This window comes from Cyprinus carpio, chromosome A3 (genome assembly GCF_018340385.1).
Source record: "Cyprinus carpio isolate SPL01 chromosome A3, ASM1834038v1, whole genome shotgun sequence".
NCBI classification, from domain to species: domain Eukaryota; kingdom Metazoa; phylum Chordata; class Actinopteri; order Cypriniformes; family Cyprinidae; genus Cyprinus; species Cyprinus carpio.
In genome coordinates this window covers 19,858,720-19,881,986 of record NC_056574.1, presented here as the reverse complement: position 1 = coordinate 19,881,986, position 23,267 = coordinate 19,858,720, and the positions used below count along the sequence as shown (strand labels likewise).

At 37.8% G+C, this 23,267-nt stretch overlaps 2 protein-coding genes across 5 annotated transcripts in view; one reads left to right on the top strand and one right to left on the bottom strand.

The window, feature by feature from the left end:
* The window catches only part of LOC109104899 (unconventional myosin-X-like), a 48,001-nt gene extending 40,402 nt beyond the window's left edge, over positions 1 to 7,599 (top strand). For both annotated transcript variants that reach the window (XM_042722220.1, XM_019118217.2), the window contains 2 exons: positions 316 to 507; positions 4,948 to 7,599. In XM_042722220.1, coding sequence (XP_042578154.1) covers positions 316 to 507; positions 4,948 to 5,085 — 330 coding nt within the window. In that variant the 3' untranslated portion in view covers positions 5,086 to 7,599. The remainder of the gene's footprint in view (positions 1 to 315; positions 508 to 4,947) is intronic.
* A 932-nt stretch (positions 7,600 to 8,531) lies between these two features.
* LOC109052091 (tubulin gamma-1 chain) lies at positions 8,532 to 22,523 on the bottom strand. 3 transcript variants are annotated; one of them, XM_019069561.2, is made up of 12 exons: positions 22,225 to 22,523; positions 21,487 to 21,599; positions 19,487 to 19,654; positions 16,715 to 16,783; positions 15,152 to 15,231; positions 14,706 to 14,832; positions 12,822 to 12,908; positions 11,520 to 11,669; positions 11,110 to 11,262; positions 10,874 to 11,035; positions 9,544 to 9,766; positions 8,532 to 8,908 (listed from the first exon to the last, which is right to left on the bottom strand). In XM_019069561.2, the coding sequence occupies exons 1-11, from the start codon at positions 22,271 to 22,273 to the stop codon at positions 9,569 to 9,571; spliced, it is 1,356 nt and encodes a 451-aa protein (XP_018925106.1). In that variant the 5' UTR covers positions 22,274 to 22,523; the 3' UTR covers positions 8,532 to 8,908; positions 9,544 to 9,568. The 3 variants fall into 3 exon arrangements, with proteins under 3 accessions (XP_018925106.1, XP_018925105.1, XP_042578145.1); XM_019069560.2 differs by having other exon boundaries at positions 8,532 to 9,766; positions 22,225 to 22,522; XM_042722211.1 differs by lacking the exon at positions 22,225 to 22,523 and adding an exon at positions 21,975 to 22,124 and having other exon boundaries at positions 8,532 to 9,766.
* Between the last annotated feature and the right edge of the window lie 744 nt (positions 22,524 to 23,267).

Below are 23,267 nucleotides of genomic sequence, written 5' to 3'. Positions count from 1 at the left end.
TTGATAATAACAAGAAATGTTTCTTGAGTGGCAAATGAGCATATTAGGATAATTTCTGAAGGATCATGTGACAATGAAGACCGGAGTAATGGCTGCTGAAAATTCAGCTTTGCTATCACATAAATAATTTACACTTTAGAAATATATTCAAATAGAAAAAAAAAATGCTATTTTTACTGTATTTCTCACCAAATAGATGCAGCCTTGATAAGCCTAAGAAACTTCTTTTAAAAGCATTGAAAATTGAAGTTTTAAACACAGGATAATTTTGCCAGAGAATCAAAGCTGTGCCTATCATTTTCCTGTTTCTTGTAGAGCTCGACAGGAAGCTTCTCTCAGAAGTTGTGGCTGGGCGTGGCGGCTTCCTGTGTGTCTCTGTATCGTCAGGGTGAGGCTGAAGCATTGGAGTCTCTGCCGATTGGTCAGATCTGTTCCTATGGCGTCTCTGATAGCAACACATTCAGGATCACTGCAGGAGACAGAGATCTGCTCTTCGAGACCTCCAAGGTGAGCAGGCGGCATAGTCGTTATATCATCAATATCCCTAACTGCAACTAATGTACTAAAGTGACTAAAACTAAAGTAAAAATAAAGATACAGATAAGTATATATATTTTTTAATTAATAAAATAATAAAAATGACTAAAACTTGGAATGAAAATTCAAATGAAAATTACAAATATAAATATAGCTGCAAGCAGCGATTACGGGGCCAAGCACTACAAAAGCAAGCCTCAGACCAACTGCGGTAATGAGTAATTAAAACCATTTTAAGATTATTTTAGTCAAAATGGGTGAAAAATCATAAATAAAACCACTAGTAATATGATTTGTTGGCTTATCACTTTTGACCAATAGGTGGCGCTGTTACCAAATTAATGTAGCATGGTCAGTGTGAGGAGACAATGGCACATACAAATTTTGGTGTCAATATGTCAAATATTTGCATAGATACAGCCTCAGATGCAGTTTGGCACTGTGCCTAAAATTTGTAGCAGCCCTGTATGAAAACAGTTTTCTTATTGACACGAAATCCATAACGTTTTGTCACCACAGTCGGAAAATCATCTGACTTGATTTTGGTGAAAATTGGACCAGCGGTCGAGGAGGAGTTTGAAAAAGTACGTTTTCAACATACATCAAAATGGCGTACAGGGAGTTTGGAATGTCTAAGCGAAAATTGGTATCTATGTTGTCGGCATGACCCAAGGAATATTTTGACACCAGTTTCATTACTATAGGCTAATGCAATCTAAAGTTATTAGCAATTTTGGAAATTTAATAATTAACAGTTAAAGAATGGTTTATTACTCTTGACCAATAGGTGGCGCTGTTACCAAATTGATGTATCGTGATCAGTTTGAGGTGACAATGGCAGATATATAGTTTGATGTAAATATGTCAAAGAGCTGCAGAGATACAGCCCTCACATGCAGTTTGGCATCTTTCCAGCAAATTCGTTGACGTGCTAAATGAGAACTGTTTCTTATATCGACACAAAATCCATAACTTTTTGCCAGCATGGTCTGAAGATGATCCGAGTCAAATTTATTGAAGATCGGACTGACGGTTTAGGAGGAGTTCGAAAGAGTAGGTTTTCAACATAAATCAAAATGGTGGACAGGAAGTTCAGTCAATTATGGCAAAAATTGGTATCAATGTTCTCGACATGATCCAAGGAATCTATCAACATCAGTCCCATTACAGTAGGCCAGGGATCTCCAACCCTGCTCCAACACACCTGTCAAGTAGCCCTGAACACTTTTGATTAGCTGGTTCAGCTGGGTTTGATTGGGGTTGGAGTTTAAATCTGTAGGACAGTAGCTGGCCAGGAGCAGGGTTGGAGACCACTGCAATAGGGTAATGTAAGCAAAGGTTATTAGCATTTTTATAAATTTCATTATAACTTTTGACCACAAGGTGGCGCTGAACCCAAACTTTTTGAGTACCATCATGGCAGGGTGTCAAAGATGCTTACCGAGTTTCGTAACGATACGTCAATGCATTCGTAAATTATAGCATTTTATGACAAAATTCAAAATGGTCGACACCCAAAATGCCTGACATGGGAAAATTGGATATCATTCGACTTAGCATGATGCATTGAATCTAAAGAGACCCGTTTTGTGATTTTTGGCCCAACCATTCAGAATTTACCTGACCGCTAGGTGGCACAGTGCAGAAACGCTGCAGGTAGTTTCAGGTCATGCTTGTTATAACACACACCAAGTTTGGTCTCAATATGCCTAACCATTGTGGAAATATAGCCTCACATGCATTTTTGCATGCTTTTTGTAGAATTCTTTCGCATGTTATTCAAGAATGGTTGGACGAATCAACTTGAAATCCATAACTTTTTGCCAGCATGGTCTGAAGATAATCTGGTTCAATTTTCGTGACAATCGGTGCAACGGCCTAGGACGAGTTTGAAAAAGTAGGTTTTACGAATAATTAAAAATAGCGAAAAAACTAAACCTTGCGATTTTTGAATTTTGGCATGACCCAAGGATTCAGAGGGGAAAAAAAATTTTCATTTTCTGGCTTACGGTTCAAACGTTATTAGCATAAATGTGCAACTTTGGACAAGTGGTGGCGCTAGAGAGTTTGAGTTAGAGACTCCAAATTTGCTATGGTGACTTTTCTCACTGTCCTCTATCAGTGTGCCAAATCTCACAACTTTCCCGCAAGCGGTTCTATGGGCTACCATAGACTTGCTGCGGAAGAAGAAGAAGAAGAAAATCAAGCTAGTGGATACAATAGGTGCCTAATAATTCAAAATATTAGTAAGTGCTATAATAATATAGAAATAATACTGAAATACTGGCAGCCACAAAACCACCCAAAATACCACCTTTGCATCAGGAAAACACCTCACATTTCTTCAGTAAATCTAAAACATTTAAAGAATACAACTATTGCCATAGCATTTTATATACACAGATGCTAGCTCTACCTATCATAGTTTCACTCTAGTGATAATGGAGAGATGCAACTTGGCCTTCATGTTAGCATCATGCATGCATACTATTAGGCCAAAACACTATAATAGGGGAAGCATATACCCACACAGAGTTTTAGACCAAAGTACAAAATACATTACATGTATGTTCTGTAAATGTAAGAGTTAACAAATGAAACATGCAACTTTGGATAGTTCTAAACTAGAAAGACTTTGACGTCAATGTGTTTGTATCGTGTCCTACAAACCTCCTTCAAGTACTCAAACAATACAGGTCAGACCAACCGTGTCTTTCAGTGCGCTCACATGTGGAAACACTGAGACAACCAGTCTATCTTCTTCTGATATTAGCTGCAGGCTCATGCCCATCCTGTGCCGTCACTCCTGTACACTTTAACCTGATAAATCTATTGAGTTTTCATGCTAAACCATTTGCCTTCACATCTGCCTGCCTTCTGAGTGATGCACGAACATCTCTCCTAGCTCACACGTACACTGTTAATGACGTCCAGTCATTGTCAGTCATCAACGGTCGCCTATAGCTGTTCTGATCTAGAGCCCTGCGCGGGACTGTTTTCTTCATCCCGCTCCCGCCCGCGCCCGCCGAATTTCTGACCATTACCGCCCGCTCCCGCAACGTATGTGTTACACTCCTGCCCGCTCCCGCAATATGTATGTCCACTCCCGCCCGCACCCGCAAAACTCTGAGAATTTATTCCCGCACAATAATAGAGATGCATTGATTTTGTGTCTTCTCCCGTCACGCAGGAAAAAAAAAAAAAAAAAACAAAAAAAAAAAAAACGCGTATTTGTATTGATATTATTAAAGAGTTTCTGGGGGTTGTTTGTTTCGTTTCCCTGGCCTGCATGTAAAAAAAAAAAAAAAAAAAAAAAAAAAAAACAAAACTCACAATACATTCAAATATAATTTTGTTTTTATCAAAAACTTTGCACATAAAAATAGACTGCTTTGCAAAAAAAAAAATATATACATACTATGATAAACAAGGCTACATGAAAAACAGCAGTTTTGACAATTATTAGCCAAATGTCGCAGGTATTCTGTTTGAAAAATAGAAATAAGAATAAAAAACATTCAACTTAGGCAGCCTGCTCAATAACACTGGCATCATCACGCCTCTTGACCTAATTAACAAATGGCAACGAGGGGCTGTGCTCAAAAAACAACACTAATAAATAACATAAAATAAAAACAACGTTAACGAATGAATTTAACAAATGAATCACTTTGCAATATTGCTGTGGAGGAAGAGAATGTTGCTGATCGACTGCGGTCCCAATCCCGTGCGTCTCTCTTCCAAGATGCGCACACAGACACTAAAGGCCCGCTCTGAAGGCGCACTGGATGCGGGGATACTAAAGATGAAACGTGCCAGCTTTGATAGCGCTGGGAAGGCGCTCTTTGTTGAACGTGTGGTTGCTGTGGAAACTGTAGTCTCACATAATTTAGGGAGCTGTCAGCTAAGGTGTCCATGTGTGAATACCATGTTTGAGGTTCTTTTCTACATCATCTATTGACATCTTCTCCATCATGTCGCTAGGCAACCTCCCTATCCCGCGGTGTTTTTTTTAGCCGCCCATTCCCGCCCTCAGCAAAATTCAAACCGCCCGCTCCCGCGAGATTTGCGTTGGGTCCCGCGGGACCCGGCGGGACTCAATCCCAATGCAGCCCTCTATTCTGATCCATAATCATTCTTAAGGATGTCAATAACAAATTAAAAATGTTAAAAATGACAAACAAGTGCAACTGTCAGTGGATTTCATTTGGTGCTGAAATAAACTAACCATAAATCCTAAACTAAGCAATTCTTTCTTAAAAAAAATTTTAGATCTAAAAATTAACCCAGGGTTACGTGTGGTGTACAAAGCCTTCTAGAGTGTAACCAAGTCATTGTACTAGTCTAAAGTGCTTAGCACATATTTCACAGTGGAAATTTACTCGAGTCATCTCTCTCTCTCTCTCTCAGCTGACTGAGATCATGCAGCTGATGAATGCTTACTTCAGTGCCACCCGTCGCCAGCTGGGCAAGGATGACTGCATCTCCATGGAGACAAACCCTAAGCTCCACCCCTCCCTACTTGAGCTCCCCTCTCACCCGGTGTGAAGAGAGATGGACTCGCGCTCACCCACACGCACACACTGACTCTGACTGATGTACACGTGCATATGCAGTCCTGACTGATTGCTTCCCTGTGTGGAGCTTTTGCAAAGAGGACAAACTCAGATGAGACTGAAAGGAGCAGATGCTGTGGAAATAGAAGAGGAGTGGAAGGTGTCCAGGGAGCCACAAACAGGAGAGCAGTTTCAGGAACTCACTTGCTACACCGCCAGCCAAATCCAGAAAGAACACGGGGCCCTCCGCCGGCCCCTGCCACCTGGGAGCCAGCCAAATATCACAGACAGCATAATAGCCTGACTTCAGAGATGAACAGAGAGAAAATCATTTTCTGAAGTAGAATTTTTGCCTTGTTTTTAGTGTTTAAATATTTAAACATCCTTAAAACAACATGAATTTATTTTGACTTATTTTGAACAATTACGATACATATAATTGTCCTGAAATTCATTGATTTTTAAGACTAACTTCAAAGAATTTATCTCAAATTGAGTTATTTTTTCTTATTTTGCTTCTTATGTAAATTTACCTTGTTTGTAGGATGTTTTTATTTTTTATTGGAAAATATGACAAAAATACAGATTTTTTGCAACGATGTCTTTATATTGCACTACAGGAAGACAACACAAACACGCTGCCGTTGCACTCACATGAAAACACTCGCTCTGCTTTAAACGTTCCTTTCCTGACTCTTGCCTGGATCGTCATTAAACTCATTCATCAAACCGTACATGACCTTAAAATGAATGCAGGTGCAAGTCGACCTTCAGAACTGTCCATTACTGAACCGGCAGTGGTGCGTGTGTGCGTGAGAGACAGATTTGAACATTTTAAGCTGTAGAAACCAAAGGATCTTTAGCTCTCTATATGATGTGAGTGTATTTGTGAAATGCTTTGAGCCTGACCTGGTGCTGCTTGACTGTGCTGTGAGCTTACAGTAACTCTGCACTGTGCGTCCTGTAGCCATGACAGCCTTAGATCTTTAGATCTGTACTCTTTAGATCTGGTTAAAACCAACTAACTTAGACACACATTTGCAACCTGGTGCCTGTGAAGGTAAATGACATATTGACATTTTCAACAACAAAAAACCCCCAGATAATTTAGGTTCAAACCACGTTTCCCAGACCTCTCAATGCATTTTCAAACCCTGAAGATATACAAATAATCAACACTATTGATATGCAATCCCATATGGTGAAGACAGCACATTTCTGTAGTTCACCCAAAAATGAAAATTCGTTTATCATTTACTCACCCTCGTGTTGTTCCAAGCCTGTCCAATTATGAAAGTTAATGGGGTCCAAAACAACATTTTGCATCCCTTTAACTTTTCTTGTATGGAAAGAAAAAATGTCATTCAGGTTTTGAACAACATGAAAATGTGTAAATGATGACAGAATTATAATTTTTGAGTAGACTATCCCTTTGAGCGTAACCTGTAGCCTCTGTCAGTTGTGCTTTTGTCATGAAGCCATATGTCGGCTTTTTTTTTATCTGCTGAGAGATCATATTGTCCTTCTTTAATGTGCGTTACTTTCTACTAGTTTTATTTATGGCTGTCTGTTGTATACATTGTGTGGAAGTGAGTTTTTAATTGTCCTTTTTACTTTTGTTTTATATATCTTTCATAAAGACCTGTATTTGTATTTTAGTGCTTGCATTGGAGTAATTACAAAAGAGTGGATGATGTCATAGTTAAAATATGATGTCATGATGTGTATTTACCTTTTTTTTTTGGTTATTTGTCATTTATCAACCCCCCCCCCCCACCACCCCACCACGGTTTGTCATAACCAAAAAAAAAAAAAGTAATTCGCCCCTTTTAAAGTCACATGGACCAAATGTCTAGGGGTTGGGGTTGTTTTTTCTCTCCTAGTATGAATGCCAAACTATTACTGAAGCAATAAAACCTGCCCAGTCTTCCTGAGTATGAGCCCAATTTCAGATTGGGGCTTTAGGTTGCCTAAAGAGGAGCCGCTAGTGCCTGTCAAACAGTCTGTACAATCTTTAATTCACCCATACTCCATAATCAAGATAAACTTTTTCTGTATTCATAGTGTTTATGTTTCGGTTGTGCACTATCTTTGCTATAGTGCAGCTTGTCTGCATGAATACAAATCTGAAAAAAGGTTACCAGCTACTTGAGATCCAAAGGTGGAGGGCAATCACATCTTCACTGTTGTTTATTTTGGTTTTTGTTTTAAGCAGTGTTTTCTGCCCAAACCCCGTTCCACCTACAGCCCCTGTGACGGCAGTAGTGGTTTTCACATGCTTCTGTGTTCTCTTCATGTCACTCTTTAGCTGCAGGCAGCTCCGCCCACTGTCATACATGTAACAAAACTCAAACGACAACCCTTTAGATGGTTTGTATGCTGCATGGTACATTAATTATTTTACACGTGTAATAGTCAATTGCACTATTGTTTGTATAGCTAACTTAAATGTGCAGTAATGCAAAATGAATACTGTATGTAATAAAGCAGCACCATTACAACATCACTTAAGTGTCAGTTATACTGTTTATGTGAAAAAAAAAAGATATTAGTATATTGCATATTTATGAAATAATACTTTATTAACCAAAGATTACTGTACATTATATGTATTAAATTATATAATATTATTTATATAGTGTTTTTCACACTATATGCATACTATTTAAAAGCAGATTTATAGAAAAATATAACAGTAATCTATATGGTCACTACAGTTCAAAATCAATATTATTTTGCCCGTTTTTTTTTTTTTTTTTTATGTCGTCAAGCATCCAAAAATGTTAAATGCATGAAATTAAATCAGGCATCAAGACCCTACAAGGAGTAGAAAATAAAAACTAAAAAAAAATAAAATAAAAAAAAGACTGAAACCTACTGGTTAAAATAAACATGGCAGTTTCAAGGAAATTAACACGCAGTTCTGAGAAAAGATCGCTTGATTTGATATATTGTTTTTAATGCAATAAAATTCTGTTTTGGGACCAGCGCGTCCCTAATAAAAAACTGCACTAGAGAGACATGAAATGTCTGAATAAAGTTTAACTGCTATCATATACTGGATGTCAGCGGTGTCCTATCCCTCTCCTGGAGGGCCACTATCCTAATTTTAACACACCTGAACCAGCTAATCAAGGTCTTCAGGATTACTAGAAACCTCCAGACAAGTGTGTTAAGACAGGTTGGAGCTAAACAAAGCCGTCCAGGAGCAGGATTGGACACACCTGATGTACAGTATGTCCTTGATTCAACTTATCAGTATCTGTTGGCAAGTATTGGATTTTGAATATAAGAGACGAAGACCAGAGAGGTTATCAAAGGTAAAGGCATTCATTTCTGAGCTATTCCATGCGTTTTAAAGCCAAATTACCCATGTGAGTGACTATGATATGAGCACAGATGGTTTTGAGGGTAATCAGTATTTGCACACTATGGAAATATTTCTTGTAGAAAAACATTTATTCAATCTCATGAACTTCAAGTCTGACAGCAAACTATATATACAGTATAACATTAATAATAAGAACATGTGGTAACCAGGGAAACGAAAGCACTGAGACAGAAATCTGGCATGAAAGTTTCACACGCACACAAAAAAAGACTGAAGCAGAAGAATAAATTATTCAGATGAGGAAATGTGATGCATTGGGATTGGTGTATGACTGATTCTGCCAGACTTTGAGGTAACTTCACTGATTTGATTGACTAGAAAAAGAACCGGATGAGGGTTCACTGATTGGATGGATTGAGGTACAGCAGAACACTTGACTTTACTGATCGTCTCTCAAAACTCTAAGATAATCTTCAAGAGTAATCTGTAACACAGAGACAGAGAGAAAAATTTATTCAATCACACAATCACAGTCTATCCCCTGAAAGTAAGCGCCTTTTGTCTAAAAGCATGCATGTGTGAACGTAAGGGAGGGAGATGGTGTATTCATAAGCTGCTTCTGGTCTGATCTCTTCTAAGAGGTTTAATCTTTCACACTCCCTCCTATGGTTACATTCATCTGAGACCACCCAGTCTTATCGGTGTAGACGTCCAACGTGTGTGTGGTCAGGGAAGGTTGTGTGCAGGCCACCTTGACGTAGATTGATGTAGATTTTGTGCAGAAGAGTGCAGAGTGCAGTACAAAAATAGATTAAGATGGAGCCATAAATTCTCTGATCAAAGAAATCAAGGAAATTGGGACGAGAGAGAGAAGTTACAGCTCAGGATAGAGGCACCAGGTTATGAAGAACTATAGGCCCGTAAAGATGACAAATGACGTGTATATACATATGTGAGTGGTTCTCATCACAGCGTAATGCAGAGAAGGCTCTGGCAGAACAGTATGGTGAGCCATGAAAGGTTTATGGACACGAGTCTGTGGAGGTGCATTCACTACTGAACTTCTGAAATTCGCTGCTGGATTCACTGTGTATTTTACAGGATGAGTTCGGAGCCTGCCTTTAGGAAGCGAGCGAAGGTGTTTTCACTGCTCTTGTGTGCCCCAGGAGATGTAGTCGGGACGTGTGGCGGCGCTGTATTCGTCCACGAGCTGCTGAACCACCTCGCGAGAGTTATCCAGCTCGTCAAAGTTGTCCTTGAAAATGTCCTCCTTCCTGAACTGCTCGAGGAAGGCCTCCCTCTTCCTCAGCTTATCATACTGACGACAGGTACGCTCAAACAGCTAGGAGTGAGGGAGAGGACAACAGAGATTATAGAGTCTGCTCATCTAGCCTTTCTACATGTAAGACATCAGGTTTTTCCCCACATCTTTGACCGATAAATTTCCATCTGTAATTACTGGATATGGATTTTTAAAAACATGTCATAGCAACTGCAACCAAGAACAGTTGAGCATAACCAGACAACCTTATATTTACTATAGAAATTTCCAGGCCTGGAAATCACAATTGGTTTCTGAGGAAATAACTAACTAATAAAACTTAATTACTATAGTAATTATACTTATTTAAACCAATAATTTTCCTTTTATGGCTGATAACCGATAAATAGCCAATATTAAAATTCTATCATATTTTGTCAAAATACACTTTAAATAAAACATTAAAATTATAATCAATCGCTTTGCTATTGAAAATTATTATGTACAGTATGAAAAATGGAAGTTAATTTTGAGATTAATATCTTTAGCTAAAGATTAGATCTGACAGTATTTTCAAATTGAGTGTTAGATCACGACAAAAACCTAAACTTAAAAATAGAACAATTGAGCATGAAAATATATGGTCAATTATTTATTTATAATAGTTAGTAATTGGTTGTTTTTTTTGAATGATTGATAAATAATAATAATAAAATTATTACAGTTATTGTTTTTGAGTGTTTTGTTTTTATGAAGTGACAATAAAAAAAATCGATTTCAATAAAAACCGTTCTTCTGAACTTTCTATTCATCAAAGAATCCTACAAAAAAAAAAAAAATTGTAGTTTCCACCAAAATATTAAGCAGCACAATTGTTTTCAACATTAATAATAATAATAATAAGAAGAAGAAGAACAGTTTAAGCAGCATATTAGAAAGATTTCTGAAGGATCATGTGACACTGAAGACTGAAGTAATGATGCTGTAAATACAGCCTTGCTGCAACGGGAATAAATTATTTAAAAATATCTGAAAATAGAAACTGTTATTTTACATTTTACAAATATTTAACAATATTACTGATTTTAATAAATGCAGTCAAAAATCTGACCCAATCACCAATACAGTACCTAGTTCAAACCCATTTTTGAGCAGTACAGACATGTAGAAATTAGAGTCATGTCTTACTGAAGAGATGCTGGTGTGATTAGCCATCATAAGTCCACTGACACGATGAGCTGAGGGCAGGTAGGGAGACCGGCGGGACAGTGCCACTTGAATACTTGCTGGACCCCAAGGGATGAAATTAGCTAACTTCCTCTCCCTGATTCTCTGCAGACTCTTATGTACCTGCAAAGACACATATGAACATGAGGACATGCACAAATAACTTAAAATGTGCTGTTTATCTAATATGCTCACACCTGTGTGGGGTCCACCTCTCCCTGAATGATGTTGAGAATGGCAATGTAGCAATGATTGGTCTGACGGTCTCGGCCTGTGGACACCATGACATTCTTGGGCTGCAGGAGTCTCCTCATCACATCAAGAACTGTTGTTTTCCTCACACTTGCCACCTGAAAAGATTAAAACCAAGATAGTGGACACAGAGAAAAATAAAATTTGAAAAGTAATGTTGTTACTAATAAAAAGTACAGACAGACATGCAGAACGATCAAACAGACAGATAGATAGATAGACCGACAGACAGACTAGGTAGTTGCCTATATAGACTGCAGAAAGCAGCTTACTAGACTTTCAGAACAGAGCTACAAAGTTCTTTTGCATTTCAGCTAAGTATCTCAATGCAAATCGCCATGTTTGACCAACTTACAGCCTGATCGGTGGTCAGTGGCGTGTATCCGGTCATGAGGAAGTGGAGGCGGGGAGTGGGGATGAGTGACGCAATCAGACCAATCAGATCATTGTTCATATATCCAGGGTAACGGAGGGTTGTCGTGCTTGCTGACATTATAGTGGACACCTGTTAAAGAAAAGCGCACGTGTCTTTTGACAATCCAAGTGGAGGGGGAAAACAGACCAGTCACTTTTATTTTTATTTTATATTATTGTGTTGTCTTAATTATTTGGGTGTGCTAATGGTACACTTGAAATGTGTTTTATGTGTAAAAGCAGCTGGTGTTTAAGAATACAATAGCCTAGACTGGTGAAACAGGTTTTCTATTAGCACTCTGGTCACCCTTTACAGAAACCTAAGCACTGTATTGTTAAAGTTGACCATTTCATGTAACAGAGTCTATTAGAGGTGATGAAGACAGTGATGGATGAGCTGACAAAGTGAACTATTCACCTCAGAGCAGGGTGCTGTAAGAATGGGCGTATAAGAGGAAAGCATAGATGAGCTGGTTATTTATTATCACCTCATTAAAATGTGACGTGACAGCATGTCAGACTGCTGATTACAACTTTCAGATCAGGCAACTCCCCATGCTTCATCCTCCCGAAACTGATAGACTGTGCTATTTCAAATTTACATGCTCATTCATACAATACAGCTGCAACAGACCACCCAGCTACCTTCTGAGTTCTTGTGGTTTAGCTTAGACATTTTCTATACACTGAAATCAATCTCTCATTTGCCTCGTGGCATAACAAACTCACAGTTGGTTTTAAAGTTAGGTTGGTTTTCTAACTGTCTTAAGTATGTTAATGCACATCTTATCAAAGGAGAGCTGTGATTAATATGGGGTGACTTTACTGTCCCTACATGAAGCACACCAGGCCGGTCCCTCTATGTGCTGCAGGTATGGGCTTTGAAACAAAAAGTGGGGAAGTCGTGGCCTAATGGTTAGAGAGTTTGACTTCTAACCCTAAGGTTGTGGGTTTGAGTCTCGGGCTGGCAATACCACGACTGAGGTGCCCTTGAGCAAGGCACCGAACCCTCAACTGCTCCCCGGGCACCGCAGCATAAATGGCTGCCCACTGCTCCGGGTGTGTGCTCACAGTGTGTGTGTGTGCTTTGGATCGGTTAAATGCAGAGCACGAATTCTGAGTATGGGTCACCATACTTGGCTGTATGTCGTCCCGTCACGGGTTGGATGCATCAGCTCAAGACAAATAAATTGGGCCCTGTATTTTCACGTCAATTTGTAAATGACAGACTTTTAAAACTCACCAGTTGGTTGATCTGAGAGAACGAGGGGTTCTGAATGTGCAGCCGGTCTGTGGCGATTCTGTTCAAAGCTGTATTGTCCAGCACCACCTGAAAGAGACATGGAGAGAGAATGAAAGGAGAGAGGTTTTTAACTACATCTCAGGACTGTGTGTTGTAGGTCTTCTTGGGTCCTAAGATCTCTACCCAATCCGAGTCGACAAATCCATTTTTGAACGGAATTGGCAATGCTATTTAAATTTGAATTCAGATAGCAGTATACAAAACTGCAATTCAAACTAGAAAATAGAGAACCTTGCAGAACCAAACTATACTCAACTGGTAGAGCATGATGCTAACATTGCCTAGGTCATAGGTCTGATTTTCAGAAAACACAAATAGATAGTAGGTATGTCTTAAAAACACTGCAAGTCACTTTAGATAAAAGTGTCTGCCAAATGAATAAATGTAAATAAGGAAATTCTTCGTTGTAAGAGTTGTATCAAGAATTGCCATCTTGCTTGCAGTCACAGTGTAGAACAATGTCAATATTTATTTTTACAACAGAATTTCATATCAATAATTATTTGTAATAAAGTCATCTGAAAACAATGTGGCTAATCGTATGTGGTATAGAAAAATTACAATCTCTTTTGATGGCCATGTACATTTTTTGACTGTTCTGATGATTATTTGTTATTGTTATTATTGAGGGGTTTTTTTCACTTTCAATATGATGTGTGTCTTGGCTAATTTAATTCAAATTTCAGCTAATGAACTGAAAGACAACTGAATCTTAAAATGAACTTTGTCCCTAATTTATATTATATTTATACAATATATACTGTATATGTACAATCTTTTTGCATACAAGCTGGAATGTTTGTGTCAAATTGACTTTTTAAATAAAGAACTGAAATCTTGCTCGATTTCGTTTAAATTTGATGAACAATGGGTTTAGAACAGCATGGTGTTGAATAAATTATGACAGAAATTTATTTCTTTTCAAATAAGAGTTAAGAATAATTCCTCAGACTTAGACTTAAGTCTAGATCTGTATTCTCATCAAAGAAAAACAGAAAGTCATCCACCTCTATTAACCTCCTCATCTTTTGTGCTGGCTCTCTGATCTGACATTATTAAATCAGCCAGAGACGATAATGAAGCTAGCAGACAGCTGCTAGAAACGCAATATGCATAAAACAGATCTTACCCTTTACTAATGATATTTGCTCCACTAAAGCTTAATCTATTTTAATCCGCAGCCCTCACACATGGAGATTTGCTGGAGATATGAATAATAATGTAATGCTTTAGTCTTTTGCTATGGTTGGTGTTCAAACCCATATATCCCTTTAAAACTCAAATAAGGATATACAAACACGATTACTGGCTCCTTAGAGAGTCAATAGGATGTGTTTGTTGAATAAATATCTGTCCAATCATGTGCTGATGGATATCAGTATGAAAGTAAAATAGCAAAGTGTTGACACATCCATAAACCTCCAGTCCAGATGTACAGATATGACCCCACTCTGCATGGTTTATGAAATGAACCCAGGGACCAAGCTATTGTGTGTTAATGAGGAGAAAAAGAAAGGAGAGAAGTGCATAATCACTTAAGACTGACCCTCGTTTCTCCATCCGCTGCTGTTTGGGGAATGAAAGCAGGAGAGGAAGAAAGAAGGTCTTTTTGGGAAGGTGGATTGTGTAACTGAGGAAATGTGCAGTTAGAGTAGCAGGTTGTATATGAGAGGGGCTTGGTTTCAAATAGAAACACGTTCATTTGAGATCCACAACCCTGGAATGTGTGTATGTGTGTACCGGTGTATAACACTGCCTCCCGAATTCTAGGCCAGCTGAAAAGTTTAGCAGAGAGTGTGTAAAAGTGCGTGTTCATTCACTCACCACACAGTCTGCATTCTGGGTCAGTCTCTTTAGCGTCAGAAGAGAATTATATGGCTGTACGACAACATCACTCATCTCATCTTGGTTAGGAAAGACAGAGTAGGTCTGAACCAGTTTTTTAGGATACCTAAAAAAGACACAAGAATGTTTCAGGCACAAGAACACGCACCCAGCTGAACACCGCTGGTGCCCTTGAGGTTGCACACGCAATGGTATTAAACACACCCCTAAAGAGAGCTAATTACACCTGGTGATGGCTGCTGCCTGCATCTCCCTCTAATTACACTGACTGCCACCCAAACGCTTCATGACTGAAAGTCTAGACGAACAATGCAGAGGGTGTGGATCTGTGCTTCAGGAGAGGGAGTGTGGACTGCAAGAATCAGTCAGAGCAGGGGGATTCAAAGTTGTTTTTAGTCCTATATCAGTGAATTGTGTTTTGGCACCTGTCGTTCAGTCGCTCCAGTAGGTAGGACCCGAGACCAGATCCTGTTCCCCCCGCAATAGAGTGGCAAAGCACAAACCCCTAAAAAAGCAAAAATAGAATGTTTAACATACAAAACATGTATATGAGTACGAAGATGCATCAATAGGAAATATTTACCCCACTAGAACTGATGTTTACACTACTGTTCAAAAGTTTAACTTCAGTGAAATTTATTTTGAAAGGAATTAAACAATGTTACAAAAGATTTATTTCAAATACATGCTTTTTTTTTTTACTTTTCAAAGAATCCTGAAGAAAAATATTAATTTCCACAAAAATATTAAGCAGCCCTGTTACTGTTTTCAACAGTTGTAAGAAATAAACACAAGAAATGCTTCCTGAGCATATTAGAATAATTTCTGAAGAATCATGTGACATAGAAGACTGGAGTAATGATGGCTGAAAATTCAGCTTTGTGTAACAGGAATAAATTACATTTCAAAATAAATAAAAATAGAGAGCAGTTTTTTGAAATTATAATAATATGTCACAATATATTACTGTTTTTATTGTATTTTTGACCAAATAAATACAGCCTGGGTGAGCATAAAAGAATTCTTTGAAAAACATTAAATCTTACTGTCCCCAAACTTTTGAAGTTAATGTAAATCAAATAAAACCGAATTATTTGACTGAATAATTTCATGTTACAGGGAGTTAAATCAATTTTTGTTCAGAAATATAAACACTTTGCTGGAATATATTTTAAAGGTATAATTCAGCCAAAAATAAATATGGTCAATTCTATAACAATCTTCCTCTCAGAACTTCATGAAATACATCACTTGTGGGGTTATTTGAGGGAGTGTTTTTTTTTTTTTTACCCCCACATTTTAAATATCTGGGGATTTTTTTTGGCCCAAGCCCTAACTAATTTCTGTGACGGTCACTCACCTTTCGGCGGTTATGCATGCAACTAACTGACTGCTAACATCATCCTCCAAACCACTCCCTAACCTCCACTTACATACAAGTTATACATGTGCATGCACACACCAGTCATTGTGGGTAATAAAGTGAATGACCCAGATTACACAGGGAGGGCTGAGTCTGTTGATTTAATGGGAGGAACATCTGTATCTGGCAAATTAAGAGTGCAAAAAAAGCATAAAATAGCACTTTCGTATAACCATCAGTGGATAATCACATACATAAATGCAGCTATATGTGTACATAAATCTATGTATGTAAGCAACCTAAAAAAGAACAGACAGAGCACTATAGAAAGGTGTACAGGAGCAACAAAAGCAACAGGGGGAAAAATGGAAACTTTACCATCTGGAGATCATCAGAAAGTGTTTTACTTAGTTTAAAAATCTGAATCTGTTTAAAAAACCCAAATATTCTCCAAAAGTCAGAGAAAACCTAATGAATGAATGAATGAATTACACACAACCAAATGGTAAAAACCAACCCATTCATAATAAGCTACTTTTTCAGCTTTTATTTCTAACTAAATTTGATATTGTCAGCTTAACCACTTCTTTCAGACAAAGACATGTACAGTCACTGAGAGTCATACCTCCAGACTGTCACTGCCATCTGCCTCTCTGTCAATGATGTCAAAGATGTCCTCATGGATTTTTTCTCCCTGAAATAAACAAACATGTTGACCACAATTTAATTAGAAAACAAGTGAAAGTTGTCAAACTTTTTTTTTTAAACAAAATTCTAATTCTTGTACAATTATTATACATGCATTTTTATGACCTCATCGTAACACATCGTAGACAGTGCCTGAATTTCATTTTAGTAAATGCAGGTTAATATTTTTGACATCATTTTTAGAAATTACAGTTATCTTACTTAAATGTTTAATCACTCAATGTATATGTATACCTACAATTGATGCAATGTGCTGAATCATATTTATCTTGTTAGAAAGATACAGAAATTTGAAAGTGTGATTATGAAATGGGGTCATTTTCGTTGTGCAACTGCCAACACAGCGAAAAGACATCTGATTTAAAACTTTTAACTGAATTTCTTTAACTAAAAATGAAACTGGAAAAATAAAGTGCAGTCAGATTTAAAGGGGACATGAACTGAGAAATCAAAATTGCCTTGATCTTTTGACATATAAGAGGTCATTATACTATAAAAACATCCTGAAGTTTCAGAACTCAAAACTTTCTCGTTAGTCTAAAAACAGCTTATATTGAAGCCAATCTGCTAAAACGACGTAATAGTATGGCTAAAGACCACCTCCCCAGAAGAAGATGAACGCTTGCTTCTACATCACTGCCTGTTTAGCCCCGCCCACCGATTTGCACATGTAGTGTAAATAACGAGAGAGGCAAACACAGGTCTATGCAAAAACCAAACAGTAAAGATGCTCCAAAAGTGCCAAGATGTGAAAAAAGTCTTTGCATTGCCTTCCTTCTGATCCCAACATTAGAAAGACTGGATGAACTTTATTTTTAATGAAGATCCAGGCCGCGTCAGTAAGAACTTGGTCCTTTGTTCACTTCATTTTTCATGTATTCGTTTACAAACAAGGCACAATTCGACGCAAGATTTTCATAAAGACTGAAACTAAAGGAAGATGCTGTGGCGACTATATTGAATCTGACAGCATTGTCGCACCACACAAGTGTGAGTAACGGCTTTTATTACGTGGTCACTATTGCGTGGTCTGTTATTAAAGATCATTTGATATGTACTGCGTGTTTATGCCTAAATCACAGCAGCATCCATCTGTGAAAGCTGTAGGCTGTCAGTGTCAAGTAGGACGGCATGATTAATCAAATGTGATTGTCATGTGCATCTTCTCAATAAAGCCGGTTCTGTGATTAGTAGTAAATCTCCAGCACGTGGGTTCAGATGGAGTGGCATTTAATACACAGAGCCGTTGTTCACTGACACGCTATGCAAAATCGCATTCATAATCACAGATGATTTAATCACGCAGTTATGAAATCGAAGAAATCATTCTGCGTTTATGAACACTGTTTGCATAGCTTGTCAGTGAACTACGGCTCTGTGTAGTAAATACTGCTCCATCTGCAAGCATGTGAAAATACCACATTTAATAACATGTTTTTACTCCAAACCCACTTCATAATGTAATAAAAATTAGATAAGACAAACTCAGATAAACCATATATTGTCATAGTCATGTGTTTATTAGTCACGTTGAATTAATGAAATCAGTTAAATCTTCTGTTTATTCAGCTGCAGCAATAGGCATTTCCTGGGTTTCTTCTGCGAGGCATATTTGGAGTTTCAGCTCAAGAGCGCCCTCTGGCCATCGGATGGAGATTTACTACTGTTCACAGAACCGTGCTTCACTGAAAGATATGCATGACAATCGCCTTTGCGATTTAATTTTGATTAATCGTGCAGCCCTAATGTCAAACATACACAACTGTTAGCCAATCATAGCAATGGGCATTTACATCCGAATCTACAATCTGCCACACCTATTCAAACAGAGCGTTATGATGAGGGGGTCAAAACAGTAGAATAAATAACCTATTACTTCTAAATTATGTTTTTTGATGTAAAAAAAAAACAACAAAAAAACTTTGATAACATTATAAGTGGGCCTCAGAGAACAGTACAAAATAATTGAAAAAGGCAGTTTATGGACCCCTTTAATTTTGTCTTGTTCATAAATATCATCTTCTGTTGGTGTGAGTATGTGCTGCTTGTGTAGTTTTTAATCCATCGATAAAGATAACATCTCCGAAAAATTACTGGATTGGACGAGGATGTACTGTTCATTTGAGTATTAATATAGGAACTATGAGAAATTGAAATTTTGCAACAGTACATCACCCCAATTTTAGCAAGTATATCCGGTATCACTGAGTCTAACAGGAATGGAGGCTGTTTTAATTATCAGCCTTCACACTCTCATAGCATTAGACACAAAACTACAAAGATGCTGAATCACTTGCACTGTTTGTAAAATCTGACAGAAAGATTTCAAATTACTGATTTGCTCTGTTTGGATTAATTTGTTCATTCAACCTACATGCTAGTGAATAAGTGTTGCATTATAAATGCAGAACTTGCAGGAAAATTTAAGAAAAATGATGCCCAGCAGTACATGCAATCCCCCACCAAAATTTAGGGCCCGAGTGACTGCATTAAATATCTCTAATAATCAGTATTAATATCTGTTTTAAAATTACATTGTCATTCGTCATACTATGTGAACTGCAAAACAGTGATTAAACAGTGAAAAACCTAAAAGAAATGATGACCAGTTATATCACTTAAAACATAACATAAATTTAACCTAAAAAAAAATCAGCAATTGTCTGATATCTAACATCACTCAGTGTACCTGAGAGAAGCCACTGGCCCAGTTGTTCCCGGCTCCACCACCATGCTCAGACAGATAGATGTTCTCCGGGTTGTACAAGTTGGCATAGGGGGAGTTGAGGATGGTGTGGATGACTCGGGGCTCCAGGTCCAACAGCACAGCACGAGGGATGTAGTGCTCGTCATCTGCCTGAAGGGGTGAAACAGAGGAGAAAAAGATCAATGGAAATTACATTTCCATAAGTGCTTCTCAATACTCCTTACAAGGAAAAAACAAAAGGATGCTCAATTTCACAAACGAGAAGCAACTCAGGTCTACTTAAGATACTTATGATTACTTATGCAGCTTGAGACTGCAAAATGAAAGCATCCAAGAGATTTCGAGAATATATCTTTCAATATATGATATCAGTACTAGACTGAATACTGCTGCTTTACATTATGGTTGAACGATGTATAGGCAAGGCTGACATACCGGCAGATAGTTGGCATCTTTTACTTATCGTCATCAAACAATGAGTTTATCTTTTTTGTTTATAAATGTCAGTCGTGGCCTAATGGATACAGAGTCGAACTTGTAACCCGAAGGTTGCGGGTTTGAGTCTCAGGTCCGGCAGGGATTGTAGGTGGGGGAGTGAATAACCAGCGCTCTCTCCATCTTCAATACTACAACTGAGGTGAGACCCTTGAGCAAGGCACGAACCCCCAACTGCTCCCCAGCGCCACAACAATGGCTGCCCACCGCTCCAGGTGTGTGTTCATGATGTGTGTTCGCAGTGTGTGTGTGCACTTGGATGGGTTAAATGCAGAGCACAAATTCTGAGTATGGGACATCATACTTGACCACACGTCACTTCATTTTCCCTTTTTACGCTTGCACTTTATTTTCACAGTACTGAGAAAGTCAAAGCATTAATAGAAAGGCAAATGCAATATTACTTTCTCATATCCCAGCAAATACACATCATTTAAACAAGTCTTTGAATATCTAATAAATATTTAATTTCACCAACCACAAAATGTTTGTGAATCTAGCAGTTAGTTAGAAGTGTGCATATTTTTATCCGTCACCCTGCTCTCTAAAATATTGGCAACACCATCAAAAAATCCATATCATCCGATCACTAGTTTACATACCACACAACTAGCCATAATACAGAGAAAATTACTATAATACTGTGACTCACACAATCTGTTCCCATCAGAAGAGAGCTATAACACTGAATGCCTCATTTCAGAAGAAATATAAGCAGTCCCTTTGAAAACATTAGGACTTCACTGCAGTTTCTGTGAAATAACTAATTTTGGTCTTTACTTAGAAAAGTCTTTTGGTCCAAAAAAAATTTAACTAGAAGCTGTGCCATTTATTTCAAATAACTTTTTCATCAGATTGTGAAAAGGCCTCCACATAATGTTTTCAGAGGGATTAATGGACTTAAACCAGCTGGAAATATTTGAACCTGGCTCCACCTGGTGGTCAATTATGTGAACTCCTAACTAACAATGAAGAATCTTATTAGCTATATTTCCATCCACCTATTTTTATGCATTTTGGATTATCGCATAAAAAACGCTGGATGGAAATTCCAAGATGCGCATAAATTCTAAAAAAAATGTGCATAAAATAAAATTATTATATTCAGTGGCTTCTCCTAGTTTTCTTAGAGATATTTACGTTTGTGCCAGTTTATCAAGAAGTGACGGTTTTGTTCTCTTTATGATTTGTTGGATGGAAACGGTGCTTTATTCGCAAATGTTTTATGCGATATTCCAGTTTTGCGCATAAATTAAGTTTGCATCTTTGGATGGAAACATATCTATTGACATGTTATGTTATTTTAAAAGTTTTTCACTTTTAACATTACTTAGTGAAAAGTGAAAGTGAAAGTGAAAGTGAAAGTAATATAATATATAATAGCAAGTAATATAATAGAAAGTAATATAATAAATAATAGCATAGACTTAAGAGCAGCAATAATGTTGTGTTGTGATTATGGTTGGTGCTTGTCTATATTTGTGTACCTGATAGAAGAAGACATCTTTGCGGTCTGTACCCTCAGTGGCAAACTCCTCTACGATGCCCTCCGGGCTGATGCCATGCTCAGCACACAGCTGCTTCCAAAACTCAAAACCAACTGCACAGAGAGAGAATAAACACACAAATCAGTCCATTAACGCTGGATTCTGAAGAACACTTGTAAGAAATCATATGCTACTGTCACATGCCATTGTATATGGCTGTGATTGAAGATTATTAATGTAATGGCTATTGTTTATACCACATCAAATCTTGCACTCAGTGATCATCTGCCTGTAAAGACCAAGTCTAACAGCTCACATGAGACTGTTATATGAATCCCATATTTCTCAGAGTAAAAACATAAACACAATGCAAATCCCTCTAGATAAAACTGTCAAACGTGACTGTAAATAATACAAAGCAACGTTTCAAATTATGTGCATAAAACAACACACTAGATGGCCAGGTTGGTTACAAACTGATTGCTTACTGTCATCTCCAGCTAAGAACATTAAATATTTATCATTACTAATTAGCAAACAAAAATTAAGAGTAGTTATTAAGTAAGTGTTTGGCTTCTTGCTGACGAAAGGCTCATATGAACAATCAAAACCATATCGACTACTAAGTTATATTCATTGTGTCATTCCAAAGGTATCCAGTGTGATAGCTAGCTAGCTAGCTAGCTCACTGTTTATATAGAGATTATCAAACACAACGTTATACAACGAATGGCTCACTCTGATTCCCGCATTGCCCGAGCTGCAGGGTGATAATTTCTCGAGGCATGCTGTCCTGTTATTTCAGCTGTTCGGTCAGTAAAGGTGAGAGATGTGCTGCTGTCAGTCAATCACTATGCGTGTTCCCGCTCCAACAGCAACGGCCTAACGAACGCGCACTGCGCATGCGCAGACTTCGGCCACGCTATACTTTCACAATGTGAAGGCCAGCAAACGTGAACCAATCAATATTTGTTAAAAATGTACTGAAAGAACTCTTTATCGAAACAAGCCAAAAATAAATGTACAAACAGGCAGAAAGAACAGACGTAGAGCGCATCACTGACGTAATGCATGACGTCAAAGCTGCGCGTCAGTCGCGCAAACAGGCAATTCAAAAAGTTTAAATTGCAAGTTATTTGTTAAATTTCTCAATGTATAGCAACAAATATTCACGAAGTAAAGTTATTTCACGAATCGCCATAATTTAAAATATTGTGATAGTGTGATAACTGTAGTCACTAAATTACTGTTGGCAAAATGACATTGCAATAAATCAGGGGCCACCAAACTCGGCCCTGGAGGGCCGGTGTCCTGCAGAGTTCAGCTCCAACCAAGATTATTTATACAATTTATTAATATTATTACATTCTGTAAATATGTAGTAAGAGATTCAGTTTAAAATAAGAGCATAACATTTCACACACACACACACACACACACACACACACACACACACACACACACACACACACACATATATATATATATATATATATAGGGCCCACCATACCATTTCTTGCCATAAAAATAGGGGAAAACATGCCATTGGAGCATATCTTAATTTCTAATTCAGCTTTCTAATTTAAGAGATTTTGTTCTGTTTTTGCATTTATATGTAGAGAATATACTGGAAGTGAATTTTATTTAGTTATTTTTATTCATTTTCATATATTGCGACATTTACTTTTGGCCCTCGGCCCTCAACCAAGTTGGATTTTTGGTCCTTCGGTGTGAAAAGTTTGGTCACCTCTGCACTAAAGTATAAGATATATAAACCTCTA